The sequence below is a fragment of the Balaenoptera borealis genome, assembly GCF_965194805.1.
Source record: "Balaenoptera borealis genome assembly, chromosome: 2".
Taxonomy (NCBI): Eukaryota; Metazoa; Chordata; class Mammalia; order Artiodactyla; family Balaenopteridae; genus Balaenoptera; species Balaenoptera borealis.
The window spans coordinates 180,769,782-180,793,003 of NC_138867.1; the positions used below are offsets into that span (position 1 = coordinate 180,769,782).

The following is a 23,222-nucleotide window of genomic DNA, read 5'->3' on the forward strand; positions in this document are numbered from 1 at the left end:
ATAAAGTATCTGAACACGTTTCCCAGTGTTCTTTTGCAGTCAAAACTTATCATGGGATGTCATTTGTGTTCTAGAACAAATAAAAGCAAGCTGTTTAAAAAAAAAAAAAAGCTTGTTAGGCCGCCATCCCTATTAGATGCAGTCATTAAGATCCAATTACATCGAGGGTTGCTGGAATTAAAAGGAATAAGTTCTGACTTACTCAGAGATTCCCCCAAAGATTAATTAGAATACATGATTCTTCCTGCAGCCTGTTGCAGCAGGATAGTTGTAGATCGTTGCATACTGAGGAAGGTAAATCTTTCCAAAAGAAACACTGCTCTGCATTCCAGAAAATTGTTTCATACCCGGTCCCAGTTTAGGCAAGTCATTTTTCAGGAGTTGTAGCCTGATTTTAAAATTTTCTTTTAAATTGATCATTTAAAAAAATTTCCTTGAAAATTCTTCCCACCACCCGCCCTCCCCCCCCCCACCCCCGCCCCCACACACATCAGGCCTCGCAGCTTGGATGCCTAATGTCTTTGGGTAAAGCCCTTCCTCCATCGGGTGAAAGAGCCGTGCTAGGAGATGTTAAGGGCCCCTCCAGCGCTGTGATTTCAAGTGGAAGTTCTCCATTTTTAGGTAGGCCGTTTCTCTGCTTTTTAAATTCCGGAGTGAAGTGATGACGGGGAGGGGAGGAGGGGTAAATTGGAAGGTCCCAGGTGTGCCGACGGTGGGATGAAGAAAGCCAGCCTCCTCTTTGTCCGAATCCGTCACGGAGGTACTGCCCATCACCCATGGTCACTGGCCATCTCTGGGGATGGTGAGGGGGATGGGAAGTGCCCTGGCAGCGAGGCAGCCCTGTCCTGTGCCGGGCTGTCACCAGGCTCAGACCCAGAAGATGCTGTCCAGGAGGAAGCTCCTGGCCTGTTCCTTGTCACCCCGCCCTGCTCCTCCTCCTCCCCCACCCCCCTCTGCTGTGTGGGCCGCTCTGCAGACTTGGGCGGTGGGGAGGAGGGGATGAGTTAGGTCAGTGCCTTCTCCACCTGCCCAAATACAAAAGCTGGACACTGATGAAACTGCACCCGGGAACCTGGGGCTGGGGACCCCGGGCAGCGGAGGGCGGAGCTGGCGCTGGCTCAGCAAAGGCGGACGGGACAGGCGGGCAGCCTAGGCAGCAGGGCCCTCATCTACCTGCTCGCCCCAAAATACCTCTGGAGCATCATCGTGGGCAACACGCTAGGGGCTGGGAGGGGACTGCAAGGATGACTAAGGCCCAGACTTTGTTTTCTCGAGGCAGACTGGCTGGTCCAGAAGCCAAACGTGCACAGTTGTGTGATAGGAAGCAGGTCCGAGGCCACGGGCATGGAGAAGGGTGTGTGGTTGGCGTGGAAATGCCGTGGGTCTCCCTGGGGATGACCCTGCCGCAGGGGACGCTGGGCGACGTCTGGGGACATCTGTGGTCATCACCACTGGGGGCTCCTGGCATCGAGTGGGTGGGGCCAGGGAGGCTGCTCCACAGCCCCCAGCGCCCAGGACGGCCCCGCACGGAGAATGATGGGCCCCAAAGGTCTCTAGTGCTGAGGCTAAAACACCCTGGCTTACAGCAGCTCCTCTCAAACTTGAAGGCGCGTACAAGGCTCCTGGGAATTGTGAGAAAATGAGGTTATAATTTATGAGCAGTTTCAGCAAAGGCGAAGCAGTGCCTCTCATCCGCAGCTGACTTTGCCCCCAGAGGACACTGGGTGATGTCTCAGCCATTTGTGGTTGTCACAGCTGGGGAGGTGCTTCTGGCATCGAGTGGCTGGGGCCGGGAATGCTGCTCAGGACCCGACAGTGCCCAGGCCGGCCCCACGTCCAAGAGTGTCCTGGCCCAGTGGCCTCTGTGCCGAGCTGGGGAGAGCGCGCGCTAGGGGCTGAGATGATCTGACGGGGGGCTGTAGCCGCTGCTCGCTGTGGTACTTAGTCCCCTTTGAAGCCCTCGCTAACCAAGCCGTCGGCGCTTGGAGGGGCAGGTGCTCTCCAGCCTGGCCTTGGCCTCGGCCCTGCTCTGTGGGGTCCCGTCTGTCCCATCCTGGCAGGTGCCATCCTCAGTGCTCTCAGGGACACCAGCCCATCCTCCAGTGGCCTCCACGCCAGAATGGCTGCGCCTGCCTTGACCCTGCAGGTCTGGACCCCCAAAGCCACGCTGACCACCCTCGTTCTACAAAGACGTCGACTTGCGGGGTGGAGTCGGCACAGCGCAGGGGCCTCCCTCAGGCCACCAGCCCCCTAGGCCCCGGTCTCAGAGCCTAGAGTGTTGAATTACGTTTGGGCTGAACTGGGGGAGCCAAGGGGTCAGGTGGCTGAAACCAGGGGAAGGGGCTTCCCTGGTGGCGCAGTGGTTAAGAATCCGCCTGCCAGTGCAGAGGACACGGGTTCGAGCCCTGGTCCGGGAAGCTCCCACATGCCACAGAGCAACTAAGCCCGTGCGCCACAACTATTGAGCCTGCGCTCTAGAGCCCGCAAGCCACAACTGCTGAGCCCGCGAGCCACAACTACTGAAGCCCGCGCACCTAGAGCCCGTGCTCCGCAACAAGAGAAGCCACCGCAGTGAGAAGCCCGCGCACCGCAATGAAGAGTAGCCCCCGCTCACCGCAACTACAGAAAGCCCACACACAGCAACGAAGCCCCAACGTAGCCATAAATAAATAAATAAATAAATAAATAAATAAATAAATAAATAAATAAATAAATAAATAAATAAATAAATAAATAAATAAATAAATAAATAAATAAATAAATAAATAAATAAATAAATAAATAAATGTATTAAAAAAGAAAGAAACCAGGGGAAGCCTGGCGGTCCCCATGGAGCCACAGCGGAAGCGCATCAGAGCAGAGGGCAGGACGTGGTGGGTGCAGAAGAAGCAGCATGCCCCCGTGGAGAGGGGACATAGGGAGAGCACGAAGCGGGGAGGTGGTGGAAATGAGACATCAGTCTCCGGGGGTGGGAGTGAAGGTGGGCACTGAGCATGCGCCGCCGGTCAGGGGCGGGACCCGGGCTTCTTTACCCACGCGGGCAACTGCTTGGGGGGAAAGACGACGGGAATGGTGACTGTCAGGGTCTTTTTCTACAAGTTCCTTCCAGTTACTAAGAAGGTGAAGCACCAGATAGGGAATTGAAATACGCAAGCCCAGCGTGGATTCACGTAATTCATTCACACGAACCATGTCAGTCGATTCATAGCTCCGGTAACTGAGCTAACTTGTAGAAACTTATAAAGCAGAACTCTGAGCCCGTGTTGCTGATACTATTTTGAGTTCTCTTTGGCGTGGGGCCTGGGGAGCAATTTCTATGGGAAGGAAACAAGGACCCCGCGCGGTACAGACAGCGAGAGACTCGGGGAGTCTTCATAAACTCATGCCTCCTGTTAAAGGAGGACCCTGTTCAGATCCAGCTCTGCCACTTCATGCTGTGTGGCCTTGGACTCATGGCTTGACCTCTCTGAGCCTCAGTCTGTTTGTTGTTTCTTAATTGAGGCTGATAAAGGAGTAGTTCCCTGAGAACTGCGGTCACACAGGGAACGCGCTGTGCCGGAGTCTGGTGTGGCTGTCGTCCCTTTTCTGTTCCACGAGGCCATATTTTATTTATCGAGCACCGGCTGGGATCCAGGCTCGGGGTGGGCACAACCAGTACATCATTCCACCCCTTTCTCGGATAAAGAAGCTGAGGCTTCGGCCACAGTCCCGGCAAGTGACACATGAAGAGTATTAAGCCTTCTCCCTGATGGAGCTCGCAGGCTGGGGAGCGGGAAGGGATCCAGGTGGCCGTTTCTTCCAAGCGCTGCGCGGAGCAGGGCTCTCAGGCAGCTAGGATGCACCGTCTTCAGGTCGGAGGGTCTGAGCTGCTGCGTGAGCGTGAAGGCCACACGTGTTCCACCGCTCAAGGACCACAGACCCTTGACGTCGTGTCCCGGACCCCCACCTCCGCATTTAGGCTTCCGACAGCCGTCGATTTTGAATACCCGTGCTGCCCTGAGGCAGATCCAGAGCTTGCAGTGCGAGCCCAAGGGGCAGGGACGGTGTCGGCCCCTGAGGGGGGCCCGGTGGAGACCTGAGGAGCAAGTCACCAGTTAGATGTGGCCACCAGGCCGAGGGAGATGCCCAATGGCTCCAACAGCCCAGGGGCTTAGGAAACGCAGAAGCAGCAGCCATTCTGGGGGGAAGAAGCTCTCTTTTGGATTTGCTGAGGCACCGGAGCGGCGCCCAGGTCTGGGGGACATCTGGAAATGGGAACCTGGCGCGAGGGGGGAGAGGACCAAGAGGGGCCGGACCAGGGCCCGAGAAGACACTATCAGAGGGAGGAGACCAGAAACGAGGGGTCAGAATCCCAAGGTGCAACCCAGCCACTAGGGAGAGGTTTGTGACGACCCTGAAAGCCGGCCTCGAAGCCCATGGGAGGAGGCAGTGGGGCCCACGTGAGGATGCAGAGGGAGGCGGCCTCCCACCCTGGACCAGCGCCGAAACTAAGGCCTGGGGCCCTCGGTGTAGCCCCTCCCCATACCTAGAGCAGAGCTGCAGCCTCTTCTGTGAGGGGCTGGGGAGTGAACCTCTCGGCTTTGCCGTCCACGCGGCTCTGCCGCTGTAGCAGGAAGGGCATCATCAATAAGGAGTAACGGGGGCTTCCCCGGGGCTTCCCCGGCGGTCCAGTAGTTAAGACTCCGCGCTCCCAAGGCAGGGGACGCGGGCTGTATCCCTGGTCCAGGAACTAAGATCCCACATGCCAAGCGGTGCAGCCAAAAAATTCTTTAAAAATATTTTTAATTTCAAAAAATAAACAAGGAGTAATGGGAGCTGAGGAATAGAGGGGTAGAAACGTTGGGTTGGGATCCAGGGATCCTGGCCAGATGGAGGAGGACGTGGGCCGGGGAGGCGGGGGGAGTGGAGGGCGGGGTGAGACCAAGAGCTGGGGTGGAGAGGCTGTGTCAGAAAGTGGGGCGACAGGGGGACCATTTCAGAGCGGAATCCCGGGATGAAGTTCTCTGTAGAGAAAAACCTGTATTTTGAGGGGTTTTTCCCCATATGCATGTGTGCAAATATGTAAACATAGGGGTCCCCCCCTTTTTTACTACGAAGATCACTTGTTTTTCCCTGCTGGGACCCTGGACCTAGTCAACCTTCAGTTTAATAGAAATGTATCTGAGGTAAGAAAAGGGCAACGGTGTCTTAGGAGTGTTTTGGGCCATTTTTTCTCACGTTAGCCTGTGCGGGGCGGGTGTGGACATGTGTATGCCTGTTTATGTATCTGTGTCCCCTATATGTTTCTGTGTGTGCATGTGTGTGTATTCACGGGGGTGGGGGTGTGTTGGTACATGTGTATGGGTGTGCATGTGTGTGCGTTGTGGGTGTGTGTGTACATGTGTGTTTCTGTGTACGCGGGTAAGTGTACGACACTTCTCCGGCCCACTCTCTGGGGACAGATAAAAGGCCGATGTGCTGAACTTTGGGGTGCCCCCCACCCTACCCAACCAGGGGAGAATTTCCATTTCCTGGAACCCAAGTCTAATGGCATTATTAAGTGATTACTAATAAGGTATAGAATCGGGGTGGGTGCCTGCCAGGAGCACATGTGCTGGGTGAAAGTGTCAGGGCAGCCTGGGTGGGGTTTTTTGGGGTTTTTTTTTTAGAATTTTATTTATTTTTTTATACAGCAGGTTCTTATTAGTTATCCATTTTAGACGTATTAGTGTATAGATGTCAATCCCAATCTCCCAATTCATCCCACCACCACCAGCACTCCCCCGCCACTTTCCCCCCTTGGTGTCCATACGTTTGTTCTCTACATCTGTGTTTTTTTAATTCACATTTTCCCCTGAATCTGTGACATTGTCAGTGGCAACTAAAATCAGACCACATCCCAGACAAGGTAACCATACCCCAGTTTGGACAATTTTTACGTTAATAGTCAAATCATGTCTCTTTAAGAGGAAAGTAAGAGGGTGTTGCCACGTTACAGTGCAGGGGGGGAAAGGTGGCTGTCCTTGGAGTCCAGAGGGGCCTGTCCCACTCGACCCTGAACCCTGGGACCATGGGACTGGCCGGGGACCTGGCCGCCTCCCACCCCCTGCACTGAGCTTAGAGCCCTCTGACGGCCAATTCCAGGGCTTGGGCCTGATCTTCTCTCTGCTGGAGAAAGAGGGAAAGCTTGGCTTCCAACAAGAAAACAGGAACAGAAGCCCAGTTCTTACCAAAGAAAAAGGAATTTGAATTCTGAAGATACTTCATTCCAGAGGGACTCGGAGCCAACTCTGATCCTTCAAAGTCCATGGCTGCAAAAGGAAAAAAAAAACAAAACTGAAAATTAACTGAGGAATGCCAGGGCGTCCAAAAGGTTTAGGCCAAGAGGGAACAGTGGGTCACCCTTGATGTGAGTTGAAATTATGACTCTTGGAAAGAGTGGGTAGATTTTAAAGGGTCCAGCCGTCTTCCCCCCTCCTTCTGGCCGGATTGCAGTGATTTGGTGCCCAGGTCACCACAGTGCCCTCTTTGTCACTGTCCCCATTCTCAGCTTGTCTGTGAGTCCATTGTACTCGAGCGCCGTTTGTCCAGCTCATTTCCCAGAGGCTGTGTGTTCCCTGAGAACAGAGCTTCTCAAGCGGGGCGACCCTACCCCACACCCCAGAGATGCTCAGCAGTGCATCAGAGACTCAGGCTTGGGAGGTGCTCTTGGCATCTGGTGGGTGGGGGCCAGGGATGCCATCAGCACCCATAGTGCCTGGGCCAGCCCCCCCCAGGGAATGACCAGCCGATTGTGCACAGTGGGGACCCTGCGTCAGTGCCTACTGGGGGTGGTGCGTGGGAGTGTCCAAGAGAGGATGTGGTTTCCACCATCATGGAGGGTTAAAGGATCCACTTTTCAGCGAGGAGGAGATGGACATTCAGTTCTCCAACTGTACGGGTCTCCTCTGGGTGCCTGGCGCTCAGCAGGGGCCACACGCCAGCAGGGACAGCGGAGAATCTAAACTCCATGTGGCTTGCTCCCTAGACCTGGCCTCAGACTGAAGGGCACCCAGGAGAAAAAAAGGGACCTGATTTTCCTGGTCCCCCTAATAACTCTGGGAATGTCAACACAAGCATCAGACCAGACCCCGGTGTTTGAAACAACTCGTGCTCTTGAGAACATTCTGGACTTGTCCCTTCTTGTCCATAGGGAAGAAATGAATTGCTTTCTTGGGGGCCAGTGAACCCAGGTGCCATCCAGATGCCACCAAGTACCAGCATAACATGAACCGATGTCCCGAGGAGGCGGCCATGTGTCTCTCCGCAAAGTAAAAGTAAAAGGCCTGCGTCTCCCCAGAGCGGAAGTTAACTGGCCAATCAGAACGAAGGGAACTAGAAACCCGCCAGGCCGGCTCTCCCCTAATTACCCAGAGATGACATGCTGCTTCCTAAATACCGACCAGACCTATGCGAGGCAGGTGATCCCTCCCCTTGGCACGGGGAGGAACGGGGAATAGAAAGGAGATTGCTTCAGGTCATGGTGAGTCAGCGCTGGACCAGGAACCAGGCCCAGAAATTGCTCTCAGCTTTTTCTGCATTTCCTTTCCTGTCATTACTGGTTACTAGGTAACCAGAGTATTCTCCCGTAAACAGAAGCCTCTTCCCTTTGTGCCCAGACAGCTTCATTCATGGAAGCCCTGATCCAGGGCTGCAGACCGCGGGTCTCTGCTTGGCCCCTCACATACACTCAGGAACCCTCGCCCCGTTCCTGCTGGTGGGTGTTTCTGGGCAGCGTCTCCAGAATGTCAGCTGTGCCTTCTAGACGCCAGGCTGGCCCAGGAGGGGAAGTGGCACCGTGGCCCTGCGCTTTTCCACTTTATTCCTCAAGTTTGCCCTTATCGTGGACCAGATGGCAAAGGAAATGTGCTCGGCTTATAAACAACACTCTGGGCGTGTCTCCGAGCACAAAGAGCTTTGGGCCAACCTGGCCAGGCTGGGCCGTGGGTCGTGTTCCAGGGAGCGGCCGCAGATAGAGTCAGAGGAAGAAGGCTCGGGTTCCGGCCTGGGGAAGAAAAAACAGGAGAGAGGACAAGTGACTGTGATAGAACAAGCGGGGAAGACAGCAACGGAATGATTCCTATCACAAGGTTCCTATCACAAGTTCAAGTTCAGAGCAGAAGTGCAGCCGCCCAAGGTGATTGGGATCACCGAGGAGCCTGACCCAGCTGAACAGGGAAAAGGAAAAGCAGAGGACTTCACGTTGCGTGTGGCTGCCGGTTGCCCTTGTCCTCACGGGCGGGCCACCTCCACGCCGCCCCAGGGAGTCACCCTGATCCCGCCTCGCACCTTCCAGAAGGACTCCCGAAACGACTGGTCTCCTCTTCAAGGGCTGCTAGCCCAGCAAACCAGCACATGTGGAGAAAGGCAGAAGCTTGCGCTTATGCTTTGTGGCTGAAAGCTAATAGCCGGATGGGTTTTTTTGTTTAACTTTCTATTTTGGAAATTTCAAACATCAACAAAATCCACCCACAGGATAATGAACCCTGTGTAGTCCCCACCGGGCTCTTAAGTTATCAGCATCCTGCATCTTGTACCACCTATACCAAAAACCGCTCCCCATCCTCTACTCGTTACTAAAGGTTTTTTTAGGTTAAGATTTACAGACCAGGAATTCCCTGGCAGTCCAGTGGCTAGGACTCAGTGCTTCCACTGCCAGGGGCCAGGGTTCGATCCCTGGTTGGGGAACTAAGATCCCGAAAGCTGCACAGCGCGACCAAAAAAAAAAAAAAAAAGATTTACAGACAATAAATGTGCAAATCTTAGCTGTCCAGTTTGGACAGATGGATATTCCATGTAATGCACACCCTATCACATAGAGAACATGACCATCCACCTCTCTCAAAGTTTCCCCCCATCCCTTCCTAAGTCAATCCCTGCACCCACACTCTTTCTGATTTTTTTTAACCTTGGATTAATTAGCTTTGCCCATTCTGTGTTATGTATATACTCTTTCGGATCCATCTTCTTTCACTCAGCGTAATGATTTTGAGATTCACCTATGTGTTATGTTTATCAGTAGTTCATAATTTTCTGTCAATGAATAGTGTTCCCCATCAGCTTTTTGGCTGTGTGTGTGGGTGTGTTTAATGGTTGGGGGATTACACTATACATCATTAACTTAACACAGTCTGCAGTTTCTCACTCATTCTTCTGCTAATGCACATTGGGGTTATTTCTCCTTTTTGTCTAGAAAACTGCTACGAACATGCTTATACAAGTTTTTTTAAGACATATGTTTCCATTTCTCTTGGATAAACATCCAGGAGAGGAATTCTGGGTTAAAGGGTAGGTTTAACTTGCTAGAAAACTGCCAAACCTTTTTTCCACTGTGGTGTATCATTTTACATCCCCACAAGTGTGTGAGAGTTACAATTTCTCCATGTGCTCGCAACATTGGTTGTTGTCAGATATTTTTATTTTAGCCATTCTAGTGAGTGGCATCTCATTGCAGTTTTAGTTTGCATTTCCCTAGTGTCTGTCGAGGTTGAGTACTATTTCATATCCTTTTGGGGCATCTGTATACCTTTATGAAGTGCCTATCCAAGTTTTTTGCCCATTAGGTTGTCTTCTTATTATTGAGTTGTAGGAGATTTTTATATACTGTGGATAAAAGCCCTTTTTATATACTGTGGATAAAAGTCCTTGTATTCCAGATACAAGTTATGCAAATATTTTCTCCCAGACTGTGGCTTACCAATTTGGGTTCTTAGTGAAATCCTTTAATGAGCAGAAGTTTTAAATTTTGATGAAATCTAATGTATCAAGTTTTTTCTTTTATGTTCATTACTTTCTGCACCCTGTCTAAGTAACCTTTTCTTACACCCCTGTTTTCTCGTAGTAGTTTTATAGTTTTAGCTTTTATGTGTAAGTCTGTGATCTAACTCAAAATCATTTTTGTGTATGGCGTGAGGTAGGGATCGAGGTTCATTTGGTTTTTTCCTCCCATGTGGATATATCATTTGTTTAAGAGACTACCTTTCCTTGTTGAATTGCCTTGACACCTTTGTCAAAAATAACTGAGGAGGAAAAGAGCTGGGGCTTCATTAGAAAAAAAAACAATTGACAACATAAGTATGGGTTATATTGGTTATATATTGCTGGATTTGATTTATTATTTTTTGTTATGATTTTTGCCTATGTGCTCATGAGAGATATTGGTCTAAATATTTTTCTTGTAATATCTTTATCAAGTTTTGGTATCAGGGTTTTTGCTGACCTCATGAAATGAGTTGTGAAGTATTCCTTTCTCTATTTGCTGATGGAATTTGTGTGATAATTCCTTCTTCAGTGTTTGATATCATTCACCAGTGACACTGTTTGTGCCTAGAGTTTTTTTTTGTAGGAAGGTTTCCAATAATGTATTCAATTTCCTTGTTAGATGTATGACCTGCATATTTCCTGTTTCATCTTGTGTCAGTTTTGGTGTGTAGTGTTTGTTTGATCTAAATTACTGAATTTATTGGCTAAAGTTGTTCATAATAGTTCCTTATTATCACTTTGATTTCTTTAAGATTTGTAGAGGTGTATCTCATTTCATTCCTGACATTGGCAATTTGTGTGTTTTTCTTTTCTCTTTCGTTCTTGTATAGGGAGTTGTGAATCTTTTCTTTTTTTTCTATGATTTTTTTAAAGAGAAGTTTTAGGTTCACAGAAAAATTGAAAGGAAGGTACAGAAATTTCCTGTATATTCTCTGCCTTTACACATGTATAACCTCCCCTATTATCAACATCCCTCACCAGATGGTACATTTGTTACAGTTGATAAACCTACACTAACAAGTCATTATCACCCAAAGTCCATACTTTACACTAGGGTTCACTCTTGGTGTTGTACTTTCTATGGATTTGGACAAATGTATGGTATTGTACAGAGCATTTTCACTGCCCTAAGGATCCTCTGTGCTCCTATCCATTCCTCCTTCCACCAACTCCTGGCAACCACTGACCTTTTTACTGTCTCCATGGTTTTTCCTTTTCCAGAATGTCATATAGTTGGAATCATACAGTATGTATGCATTTACTTTCACTTAGTACAATTAACCGTTGAACATCACAGGTTTGAACTGCATGGGTCCACTTACTTGTGGATTTTTTTCAATAAATGCATAGTACAGTACTGCACAATCTTTGGTTGGTTCAATTATGCAGAAATGTGGATATGGAGGGCCGACTGTGAAGTTATACTCAGATTTTTGACTGCATGTGGAGTGACGGGTATCAGTGCCCTTAACCCCGAGTTGTTCGAGGGTCACTGTAATGTGTATTTATGTTTCCTTCATGTCTTTTCATAGCTTGATAGCTCATTTCTTTTTTGAAGAAATTTCAGTTTTGGGAGTTGCCTGGTGGCCCTGTGGTTAGAATTCCAGGCTTTCCCTGCCATGGCCCGGGTTCAGTCCCTGGTCGGGGAAACAAGATCCTGCAAACTATGCAGCATGGCCACAAAAAAAAAAAAGTAAAAAGTAAAAAGAAGGAAACAATAAAGGAGAAATTAATGAAATTTTTAAAAACCTCTCCAAACAACAGAGAAAATGAACCAAAGCAAAATTTCCTCAACACTGAAATTTCTTTTCTTTTTTTCTTTGTTCCCCCACCAGGGATTGAACCTGGACCCTGGCAGTGAAAGCACCAAGTCCTAACCACTGGACCACCAGGGAATTCCCCCTTCTTTTTAGTTAATTTAAGTTTAATTTGCTTGTCTTTTTAAAGATTCCTAAGGTTGAAAACTTAATGATTAATTTTAAGCCTTTCTTTTAACATAAGTTTATAAAGCTAACCATTTCCCTCTAAGCGCTGCTTTAGATGCATCCCACAAACTTTGATATGTCATGTTTTCATTGTCATTTAGTTCCAAATATTTTAAATTTCTCTTACGGTTTATTCTTTGACCTGTGGGTTATTTTAGAAGCGTATTTTTTATTTTTTAATTATTTTCGCATTTTTCTGGATATCTTAGTGATCTCTAATTGATTCCATTATGCTCAAAGTACATACATGCTCTGTATAATTTCATTCTTTTGAAATGTATTGAGACTTGCTTTATGTCCCAGAATATGACCCATCTTTGTGAATAGTTCATGTACATTTGAGAAGAAAGTGCAGGTTTGGGTGGTTGTGTTCTATAAATGTTAATTAGGTCAATGTGATTGATAGTGTCACTCAGATATGCTATATCTTTATTGGAACTTTTGTGTAGTTTCTGTCAAAATAACTGAGAGAAGGGTGTTTAAAACCTCCAGCTATGATTACTTATTTATTGATTTTTCCTTTAGTTCTGTTTTGAAGTTGTATTACTAGGTGCACACACATCTGTAATGATTATGTCATCCTGATAAATTGATAATTTTATTATGATGAAATGTTCATCATTATCTCTAGTAATGTTCTTTGCCTTGAAGTCAATTTTGTCTGATCATTATAGCCAGTCTAACCTTCTTAACATTAGCATTTGCATGGCTTACCTTTTTCCATCCCATTATTTTTCACCTATGTATGCCTTTATATTTAAAGAGGATTTCTTTAGACAGCATATAATGCAATCTTGTCTTTTATCCAGGCTGACCATGTCTGCCTTTTCATTCAAGTGTTCACTCTATTTACATGTAATGTAATTATTAATATGTCTGGATAGAGGAAACCCATTTTGCTATTTGTTTCATCTGCTTTTTGTTCTTCATTTCCTGCCTTCTTTGGGGATAATCAATTATGTTTAGTATTTCATTTTATTCCTCTATTAATTTTTTAGCTATGTCTTTTTGTATTTTTTAGAGGTTACTTTAGGGTTTACAATATGCATCTTTATCACAAACTAGGTAGAGTTAATATTTTACTACATCATGTAAAATACAAGAACCTTGCATGTGTAATTCCATTTACCCTCCCATTCCTTTGTGCTATTATTGTTATATAGATTATATCTACATATATTATAAATCCCACAAGAGAGTGTTATAAATTTTTAAAAATAGATATAGACATTTTAAAGAAATTAAGAGAAAGAAAGAAAACAATACAGTCTTTTACAATTACCCACATATTTATCATTTCAAGTGATCTTTATTCCTTCTTATACATCCCAGTTTACCATCTGGTGTTATTTCCCTCCATCCTGAAGAACTTCCTTTTGCATTTCTTATAGTGTAGGCAGCAAAATTTCTCAGGTTTTGTTTAGCATAAAGTGTCTTTATTTTCACCTTCCTTTTAAGAATAGCATTGCTGGATATAGAATTCTGGGTTGACAGGGTTTTTTCCCCCAACACATTAAAGATGTCATTTCGTTGTTTTCTGGTTGCCATTGTTACTGATGAGAAGTTGGTTATCATCCATGCTGTTGTTCCCTTGAAATATAATATGTAGTTTTCCCTTACTGCTTTAAAGATTATCTTTTTATTTATTTATTTATTTATTTTAGCAGTTTAACCACGACACACCTAAGTTGATTTTCTTTGTATTTATCTTTCTTGGGGTTTGTTGAACTTCAGGGACCTGTAAGTTGATGTCTTTCACCAAATTTAAGAGGTGTTTGGCCATTCTTCAAATATATCTTTTTTTTTCCTTTCCCATTCTCTCCTTTTCTTCTGGGATTTCAGTTACATGTATATTAGATTGCATGTTCTATTTTTTGTGTTTTTTTTTTCTTTAACTTTTTTTCTCTCGGTTCTTCAAATTGATTGATCTATCTTCAAGTTCAATGACTCTTCCTTCTGCCAGCTCTAATCAGCTGTGAAGCATATCCAGTGAAATTTCCATTTTAGTTATTTTGCTTTTCAGCTCCAGAATTTCTACTTGGTTCTTTTTTTAAATTTTCTCTTCCTCTGTTGAGATTCCCATACGTTTGTTCATTGTGCATATAACTTCCTTTAAATTCTTGAGCTTATTTTCAGTAGCTGCTTTATCTGCATCACCTGGATTATCTTGGTTTGGTTGTAATTGACTCCTTTTGTTTGTTTGTTTTCCTTGGGTATGAATCACAATTTCCTATTTCTTCTCATAGCTCGTGGTCTTTCTTGGGTCCTGGACATCGTGAATGATATGTTGGAGAGTCTCTGGATTCTGCTGTGTTCCCCCCGATGGCATTTAACTTGGCTGGACTCAAACTCTGCCCCTCCTGCAGTGAGTAGCAGCTGAAATCTCCACATAGTTTTTTCATCTTTGAACTGCCAGTTTTTCTCCAAGACCCCCATGACTCCCCCACATGTGTGGCTTCTAGCCAGTTGGCTAAAGATTTGGGTGGACCCTATAGTCGGATTTGGGGGTTCACCCCCTGTGTGGCTCTATTTCTTCCCCCCTCACACACACAACATTGTGAACTCTCTCCTCTGACACTTCAAGATGACCAGGCTGATGCTTTCTGCCACCCAAGCATTTGTGGACTGGGGTGTGCCACCAAGCAAAAAGCCAGAGTCACCAACCAGTCTGGCAGTGGCCTTTCAAGGGTGGGTTCCCTGGCAGTGTCTGCCTGCTTTGGTCACCCGCCGGTGTCTTTAAATAGTTGCTTTAAAAAACAAAAAATACTTTGCCCAGATTTTGTAGTTGTTATCTGCAGGAAAGTTAGTCCAGCCAATTTGCTTCACCATTACTGAAAGTCAGTGCTCTTTTGTATGCCTTTTATAAACCATTTTTTGGGACTTCCCTGGCGGTCCAGTGGTTAAGACTTCCCCTTCCAACGCAGGGGGTATGGGTTTGATCCCTGGTCGGGGAGCTAAGATCCCACATGCCCCGAGGCCAAAAAACCAAAACATAAAACAGAAGCAACATTGTAACAAATTCAATAAAGACTTTAAAAATGGTCCACATCCAAAAAATCTTTTAAAAAAACATATAAAAGCCATTTTTTTAAAAAAACCTAAACTTTGATGTGCTCAGAGCCCTTGATTAATGGACCCAAATAAACATTTTTTCGGGAAACTGGATCAGCCTTTGTGCAACCTACAGCCTTGATTATCTTAGGTGGTTGAGGAAGGATTCCACATTCTCCGTCGATGGGCCTGTTGTGTGTTCATATATTAGAGCAGCCAGGCTGTCCCACACAGCGTCTGTCAGTCTGTCTGTCTGATCCTAGCGTCAAGGGATGAATCGGGGGGAGCAGAGCAGTCGGTCTCAAAAGGTCATTACCTTTTCCAGAAGAGTCGTAGTTACCCCTGAAATAACCAGGTAGATCGTACATTTTCTGAAACCTTTATGAACCTATTTGTATTTCCTAGCTGTACTGCCTCTTGAAATAATAATTCTGTGTATTATTATCTGTTTTATAAAGTGCTTTCATAGACTCTCACTATCTGAAATGCTATATGTAAGTTTTTATAATTCAGTATCAGATGTAATACTAAGGCGTTACTAAAGTGTTCATTCATTTGATAAATATGTGTCAGCTGCCTGAGTTGTGCCTGGCACAGAAGCAGGACACCAAACCTTGCAGGAAGCACCGTAGGGACCCCTGTGTGAGTTTCCTGGGGCTGCCATGCAAAGTACCACAGACTGGGTGGCTTGAAACAACAAAAAATTACCCTCTTAACAGTTCTGGAGACTAGAAAGTGTCAAGAGGGCCGTGATCCTTCTAGGGGAGGATCTTCCAGCTCTGGTGGCCCCAGCAAGCCTTGGCATTCCTTGGCTTGTAGCTGCGTCACTCCAGTCTCTGCCTCCATTGTCACATGGCCTTCTTCCTTGTGTGTCTTTTCTGTCTGTTATAAGAACACTGTCACTGGATTTAGGGCCCACCCTCATCCAGTATGATCTCACCTTAAGCTTTTGCTTGAGTACATCTGCAAAGACATTATTTCCAATAAGGTCACATTCTGAGATTCCACGTTGACATGAATTTGGGGGTGGTGGGGGGGGACACTATTCAACCCACTACAGCTCCGCAAAGTGATCTGTGCCCAAACTCCCATCCTAAGTTTTAAGGGCTACACCTGGCTTCTGGGGTTCTGGGATTCAATCAGTTTTCTTTATGACTTTGCAAGCTTCGGGAAGACCACTGTTGGCATTTCAGCCCAGTGTCTGATACTTCCGTTTGTCTTTAAATGTCAACAACTCCACCCTCCTCACAGTTTGAGTCGCCCTCCAGTCCTGTCACGTTGGTGAGACATGGCCACAAGAACTAGGCGCTGGATCAAGGGCCTGTGGCCTCAGGCTTTGATTCCAGACAGTGTAGTTTTTCTACCCACCTTCCAAAACCACGTCACTTTATTAAACCCAAATTATATGGACCGGGGAATTCCCTGGTGGTCCAGTGGTTAGGACTCCACACTTCCATTGCTTGGGGACCCAGGTTCGATCCCTGGTCAGGGACCTAAGATCCTGCATGCCGCATGGTGCAGAAAAAAAAAAAAAATTATATGGACCAGTGACCAGCAACCATGGCCTATGGGCCAAACCTGGCCTGTCGCCTGTTTCTATAAATAAAGCTTTATTAGAACACAGCCAGGATCATTCGTTCACACGTCAGCCATTTTTGCTCCTGTGCTATGATCGCAAAGTCTAGTAGTTGTAACAGAGACCAGGTGGGCCCAAAAGTATCTGGTCCTTTACAGAAGAAGGTTGCTGACTCTGGTCTAAACGATACACACTAAGCAGTGCGATAGACAGACAGTGCATGCGGTCAGCAGTGTGTCAGACTCACTTGCGTTCTGGAAGGTGCGTTCTGGCCACACTAAGCACAGCATGGGCCCACTGTCTATCCCAACACTCACAGGTTCTCCCTGTTTCCATAAGACTTCAACTGTGGAACAAGGGTCTGGTCTCAGCAAAGTCAGCCTGCTCACTTTCTCACCAGTGGATTCGTTTCATGGAGAGTTCTAATCCATTTCCTCCTAGTGCCGCTGAAGTTACCCGCTTCCTGGCTTCAGATGGGAACAGAGTGGTGCAGAGTGGGCAAAGGACTGGTTTAAAACGCTCACAGAAAACCATAAACAAGAGACCTCGATTAAGCAGATTCCAGCAGGATAATTCCAAAGGTCAGTTCCATCAGGAAGGCAGAGAATGTTGGAGACCCAGGAAATGCACGATTGGAAATTCACACTCTCCTCCTCCTCCTCCTCCTCCTCCTCCTCCTCCTCTCCCTCTTCCTCCGAAAGATTCAAAGAATGTAGGAGGCACCCTTCACCGCATGGCTCTGGGGACATCTGGTGGTGAGAACTGAGTCACGGTCACGGGAAAGAGAAAAATGCCACAGGCACCGCCACGGTCCATCCAGTGGCTCTTGTGGCACCAAAGGCATTTGGGAGGGGGATGGGGGAGTCCTGGGAGAGTCAGTAAAGATGGGTTTGAGCCAACACTCTCAGATCCGAACACACACACACATCTTTCTGCTTCCCTTAGGCAAAGTATTTTCATCTATTATCAGTTTATATTTTTTTAAAAAGGCTTTTAAAAAAATTCTCCAGCCATTATTGGAGGTGGGGACTCTTGGGGCTGTAGAGAAACATATATCAAAGTTCTGGCCGTAGGTCCTGGGCACCGTGGTATGTGCCATGCTGTGCAGGCCTCCGTGGGGATCAGGAGCCGGGAGACTTCACTCCTGGGGGGATGTGCTCAGAGCCGCAGGCAGGACGGGACAGGGATGGGGACGGGTGTGTGCGAGCACGAAACCACCTCCTCTCTACGCAGCTTGCGGATTGCACTGCTTCTCCAAAGACTTAAGGTAGCCAGTGTTTATTAAAAAGTGAAGAGGGTTCGACTTTCAGCATTTTCCTGGAGTGACTATCATCTGCCACTTCGTGCTGAGATTAAATGAATCTTTTGGTAAAGAATTTTTAAATTACCTTCTTGAAAGATATCTACACCTGGCTGCAGAGAAAGGTACTTGTCTGCTTTCTCATGGGCAAAGGGGCAGAAGGCACTTTTTCTTATTGCTGAAATGCCTGAGGATTTTTCTCCAGCCCAAAGGAATGTGCCATTTCTTTCTCTGCTGTCACTTTTTCTCCCTTAACCAGCGTTGAATCCATCCCCCCCCACCCCACCCCCAGGGACACTGGGCAATGTCTGGGGACATCTGTGGTGGTCACAACTGGGCGTGCTCCTGGCATCAAGTGGGTGGGGCCCGGGACGCTGCTTCACACCCCACAGGGCCCAGGATGGCCCCGCAGAACATGAATGACCCGCCCAATGGCAGCAGTGCCGAGGGGGAGACCCTGCGCTAGGGGGATGGCCTTATAGTTTACAGTGCAGTAGCTCCGCAGATGGCCAGCATCCACCAGGAGCTTTTGGTTTTGTTGGTAAATGAGTAAAGAAGTCGTATGAGCCCGATCAGATCAGAAAGGGGGAGCTGTTGTCCCCAGTGTTCAGGAATTCCTGCGGAGCTACTTTTTCGGGTTTATATTTGGAAAAACATCCCCTGCCCCCTCCCTTCTCTCTTCTTATGGAACAATTGTGCAACCTCTTCCCCCCTTCCCCTTCCTTACCTAGTCTGGCCAGGATCCCTGCATTTGGGCTTGGAAGACTGCAGGTCATTACCGCTTGCCTATCGTGTACGTTGCCTCTTTGGGCTTGGTGAAGACAGCCCTGCCCCACTCGCTCTCTCTCCGCCTCTCTTCAGAACTGAGCATGCAGAATTCAGAGGGTGGATCGGATTCGCCGGCTTCCGTGGCTCTGTGTCCCTCGTCGGCAGCCCAGGCGCCTGTGGCCCAGCCTGTGCCAGCCTCGCCGCAGGTAAGAGACCTGCCGCCTGCCGCTTGGGCCGCTCCGGGAAAACCAGCGCAGCCAGGGTGGGGACGCGTCCACCTTGGTTTTGAAAAACATTTGAATCAACAGAGCGAGGAATCTCTGTTTTTCTGAATTGACTTCTCAGCTCCATGGCTGCTGCTGTTGAAATGCACCCTCATTTTCCTCCCTCACCCCATGTTATTAGACTTTTTCACTGTTTGTTTAAAAAGGTCCCACCAAGGAATCAATGATCCAAACTCAAAAAGAAAGCCCTTCCCCGACTTTGATTTAGTCCATTCTTATCTGCTAGTGGCAGTTTTCTTGTACATTGGAAATGACCCTTTTACACAGAAAGCCTTTCTATCCATAAGGCAAAAGAGAAGTGAGAATTCTTAGGATTTGGTTCATTAATTGAATCTAGTATTAGAATCTGTATATTCTTTAAAATTTGCAGAGAGAGAATTTTCACATTAAGGCTCTCCCAACTTCTAGATTTCTATAGTGGATTGAAATACACCACTAAGTAGACATAAACATAAAGTTAGTGACATAAATCTACCAGAAACCGAAGGTAGCAGAACAGACCGAAATCATAGACATGTGCAGAGGTCCACTGTGGCCACGTGATCATCTATGATTTACAAATCTAAAAGTTAGGAGCACAACAGAAAGAATTGATTATGGCAAAAAAACAAACAAAAAAACCCCAAAAAAACGTAATTCAGCAAAAGCCAAAAGGCAAACATCAAAGCCGTTTATTCCGTTTAGAATGTGTAGTCGGACATGTTTAGCATTTATTTCTTGGAAGTGTGGCCGCCCCAGCATGGGTGCCAAGAGGGCGTGATCACTTGCAGTTGTGGTCTAATTGATTGTTTCCTTGCCCACTGAGCCTGATGCGTGAACCCTCCACCCCGTGCTTCCTGGGGTCCCTCTCACCAAACCCCCGTCTCAGGCGCCCCTGGGCCTGGGTGGCGGCTGCCTTCACTGTAGCGGCTGCAGGCTGACTGGTCCCAGGGTCCTGCCATGGCCACCGTGTACATCCCAGGCTCCAGGGCTCCGGTCCCTGCTGGAGATGGATCCAGCCCCGCACCCCTGCCTCGATGGCTGTGTGTCCGCCCCCGTCGGGCACCTCTCTCGCCTGCAGGCTGCACTGCACTCCCTGAGCAGTGAGCACCCAGTTCATCCCCAGTAAGGGGCGTTCTGGCTCCCACTGTCCCCGTGATGCACGCCTCCTGCTTCCCCTCTCAGCCCTGGCCATCCGCCAGGACTTCCCACCACAGTGGGCGTGTTCTGCCACCAGCCCCGCCAGGCTCCAAGCGCTGGCAATGTAGCCAGTGCCACTGAGGAACTGAATTCTGCAATTCATTGAAATCGAAGTAAAGTTCAGTGTCCACAGAGCTATACAGCTAGTAGCTTCTGTATTGAACAGCTCTGCTTTGGAGTGTGTGCATGTATATCCTTAATATTCTTATTTATTTATTTGAGGCAAAATTCACATGACACAAAATTCACCATTTGAAGGTGAACAGTTCAGTGGCATTTAAGGCATTCACAATGTTTTGCGACCTCCACCTCTATCTAGTTCCAGAACATTTTCATCCCCGAAAGAAGAAACCCCGTCCCCATGAGCAGTCACCCTCCAGCCCTCTCCCCCAGCCCCTGGCAACCACGAATGCACTCTCTGTCCCTGTGGATTTGCCTGTTCTGGACGTTTCATATAAATGGAATCACACACTATGTGGCCTTTGGTGCCTGGCTTCTCTCACTGAGCATTATGTTCTCAAGGTCCATTCACATTGTAGCGAGTGTCATTGCTTCTCTCCTTTTTCTGGCTGAGTGATGTTCCCATGTGGGTTTATCCATCCACCGTATTGATTTCTGTACCATCTGTGTTCTCTTTGTCTTTGAAGGGGCGAGTATGTTGAATTCTTATTAGTACAGTGGTGTTTATAAAGCCAAGCCCCGCAGAATCACCACAACTGGTGATACTTAGGGTCCAAGTGGGACAATCGCAGAATCACAGTTGATGACTTCCAAAGCCCAGCCTTTACAGAAGCAAAGCGCTCCTATTCCTCCCTCACCTTGAAGGGTACATTTTGATCCTTCATGTTTTCCTAGCTTTGTATGTCCAAGCAGTCCTCCAGGCCAGGTGACAAAGCCACACTGGGAAGCCGGCTCAGGGGCCCAGAGAGCAGTCGTCAAGTCCAGGAGGGGCCTGGACTGAGTCTGGGTTGTAGAACTTCTGATGCTCAGGCCGCAGGACATCGACCTGGCCTTGACCATTCTAGGCTTCCTGTTCCCTCGTGTGTAAAATGGGGGCAGTCCAGGGGGTACTGAGAAACGGTGGGGTGTGACCCAGCTCGTCCGGCAGAGGAGGTGGTGTGGACGACCGGCCTCAGCATCCAGCTCTCAGCCCATGTCACCTTGATGACTACCGACCCCAAGGAGGCAAAGCTGCTGGGTGTGTGTGTGTGTGCGCGTGTGTGCACGTGTGCTCGGGTCCCCACTGTGCCCGCCTAAGTCAGCCTGAGCCGCGTGTGTGTGCGCCCGCCTCTCCTTTCCTACCCATCCCGCTATGTTTCCATAAAGCGACAGTGGGCGCGGTCGAGCTGGCTGTGACCTGTGTTTGTTTTCAGGACTAACCTCTGACAAGCCTAAATGTCCTCTTTCCTTCCCTTTTAGAGGGTGTTGGTCCAGGCAGCAGGCTCAGCTCCCAAGGGGGCTCAGATGCAGCCCATCTCCCTCCCCAGAGTGCAGCAGGTGCCACAGCAGGTAACCACAGCACAGGTGACTCGGGACGAGGTTGGCACGTAGCACCCTGGAGCCCTGTCTAAACGATGATGCATGCTTTTCTGTTGTCGCTGTTCCTTTTCGTTTGATGTGTTCAGTTCCTTACCAGAAAGTTCTTTTGGAAGCTGTGTTTAAAAAAAAAAAAAATCTTTTGCTGCAGCTAGGTTGCATCAAGCGAAGAAAGCTTATGATCTTTCATTCATTCAGATATTCAGCCTTTGGGGCGCAAGCGAGCCCCTAGATAGAGCACGGGGTGCAGCGGTAGACACGCAGGCAGATAGCGGAGGTTTCTGGATTGGAGGAGCATGGAGCCCCCTGGGGAGGCAAACTCATCCGCAGGCAAGTGCTGGGCCCTCAGACGGGCACTTCTTGTGAAATTAAATGATTTGAGAAGAAAGCTTGAATGCGTGGGCTCACCAGCCAAATCGCAGCCCAGATCATCAGCTCAGACAGGCAGTGTGATCTGAGCAGGGGTTGGCAAACCTTTTCTGGAAAAGGCCTAATCGTACATTTTTCTTTTTTGGCTTTGCAGACCAGATGGTCTCTGGCACAACCGTGCAACACTCGCAAAAGTCATAAAGGAATGGTGTGGCTGTGTGCCAATAAAGCTTTATTTATAAGAACAGGCGGGCCAGATTTGACCCGAGGGCCAGAATTTGCCGACTCCTGCTCTGTAAAATGCTGAATTAAAATTCGTTCAGGCTCCTGCCTGAAAGGAACCAGGAGCATAATATGGAGATGGCAAGACCCCAGAGGACATACCTCTGTCTTTGAGGGGCTCCTGCCGAGATTAGTAGGGTGTTTAGAGATGTTTGCCTGGTGCTGTGTGATTTTCGGGGTCCTGGGGGAGAAGCGAAGGCATGGGGGTGGGGGGGGCAGCTAGCAGGGAACCAGCGGCCCTGCTTTAGCTCCTTGAGGGAGGGGCGACCACGACTTCTATGATTCCAGAAGCTTGCCCTCCTCTGTGGGGCTGGGCCTGTGCCCGCTGTTTCTCCTGGGCCACCAGGACTTTGGGGCTGACCTCTGCATCTTACCCAGTCCGCTAAGACGAAGGGGGTTGTGTGTGTGCATGTGTCCCCCGGGTTGGGCTGTCCTCAGAGGTGGGAATCGGCCCTGTCCTGCTGCTGCATGAGAAGGCCTACAGAGGGGGCACGATGAGACCGGCCCTTGATTTTCTCACCCCCAAACAAGGTTGAATCAGGGACCCGCTAAGCCTCTCTCTGCGGTGGGGTCCCGAAGTTCTGCACACAGAGCTCTGGGCCTCCATCAGCAGGGCCCGAGTCCCTTGGGGGTCATCAGCTGAGGCTGTGAACTGACTGACGAGGGAGGGGTCTTCCCACCGGCCTCCTCCCTACCCCCCCCCCGCCCCACTCCAGGCACAGCGCCCGTGCTGATTCTGCTCAGACCTTCAGGGTCTCTTGCAGCGTGGCTCCCAGGACCCCGACCCCGTTGCCCGGGATGGCCTCCAGGGCCACCGAAAGGAGTGGCAGGGGAGCGGTGGAGCGTATGAGCAGCTTGAGCCCCCTCCCCTGCCAAGGGGCCGTGGGGGGATCGGGCGCTCCGAGGTCCACATTCTGTCCACATCTCTGGCGTCTGCTGTCCAGCAGGACTGGCCCCTCTGCCCAGTGGCCAGAAGACCGCAGGCATCCCCCCAGCCCTGCTCTGCACCTTTGCCCTGAGTTGGGCTCCTCCCCGCACAGAATAGGGGCCCAGACCCGCTGCAGTTCCATTTCCGTTTGGGCTCATCCGGAGTACGTGGCCTTGACGTGACT

General features: G+C 48.6%; 2 protein-coding genes across 7 annotated transcripts in view; one reads left to right on the forward strand and one right to left on the reverse strand.

The window, feature by feature from the left end:
* Positions 1–23,222, reverse strand: part of ACSBG2 (acyl-CoA synthetase bubblegum family member 2) — a 175,881-nt gene that overhangs the window by 100,460 nt on the left and 52,199 nt on the right. The window lies entirely within an intron of this gene.
* The window catches only part of RFX2 (regulatory factor X2), a 96,600-nt gene that overhangs the window by 31,543 nt on the left and 41,835 nt on the right, over positions 1–23,222 (forward strand). For 3 of the 6 annotated variants that reach the window (XM_082380607.1, XM_082380609.1, XM_082380608.1), the window contains exons 2-6: positions 14,012–14,130; positions 16,834–16,973; positions 18,554–18,666; positions 21,343–21,420; positions 21,658–21,789. In XM_082380607.1, coding sequence (XP_082236733.1) covers positions 18,562–18,666; positions 21,343–21,420; positions 21,658–21,789 — 315 coding nt within the window. In that variant the 5' untranslated portion in view covers positions 14,012–14,130; positions 16,834–16,973; positions 18,554–18,561. Of the gene's footprint in view, positions 1–14,011; positions 14,131–16,833; positions 16,974–18,553; positions 18,667–21,342; positions 21,433–21,657; positions 21,790–23,222 lie in introns of all 6 variants that reach the window. The other 3 variants (XM_082380610.1, XM_082380612.1, XM_082380611.1) reach the window with 2 other exon arrangements.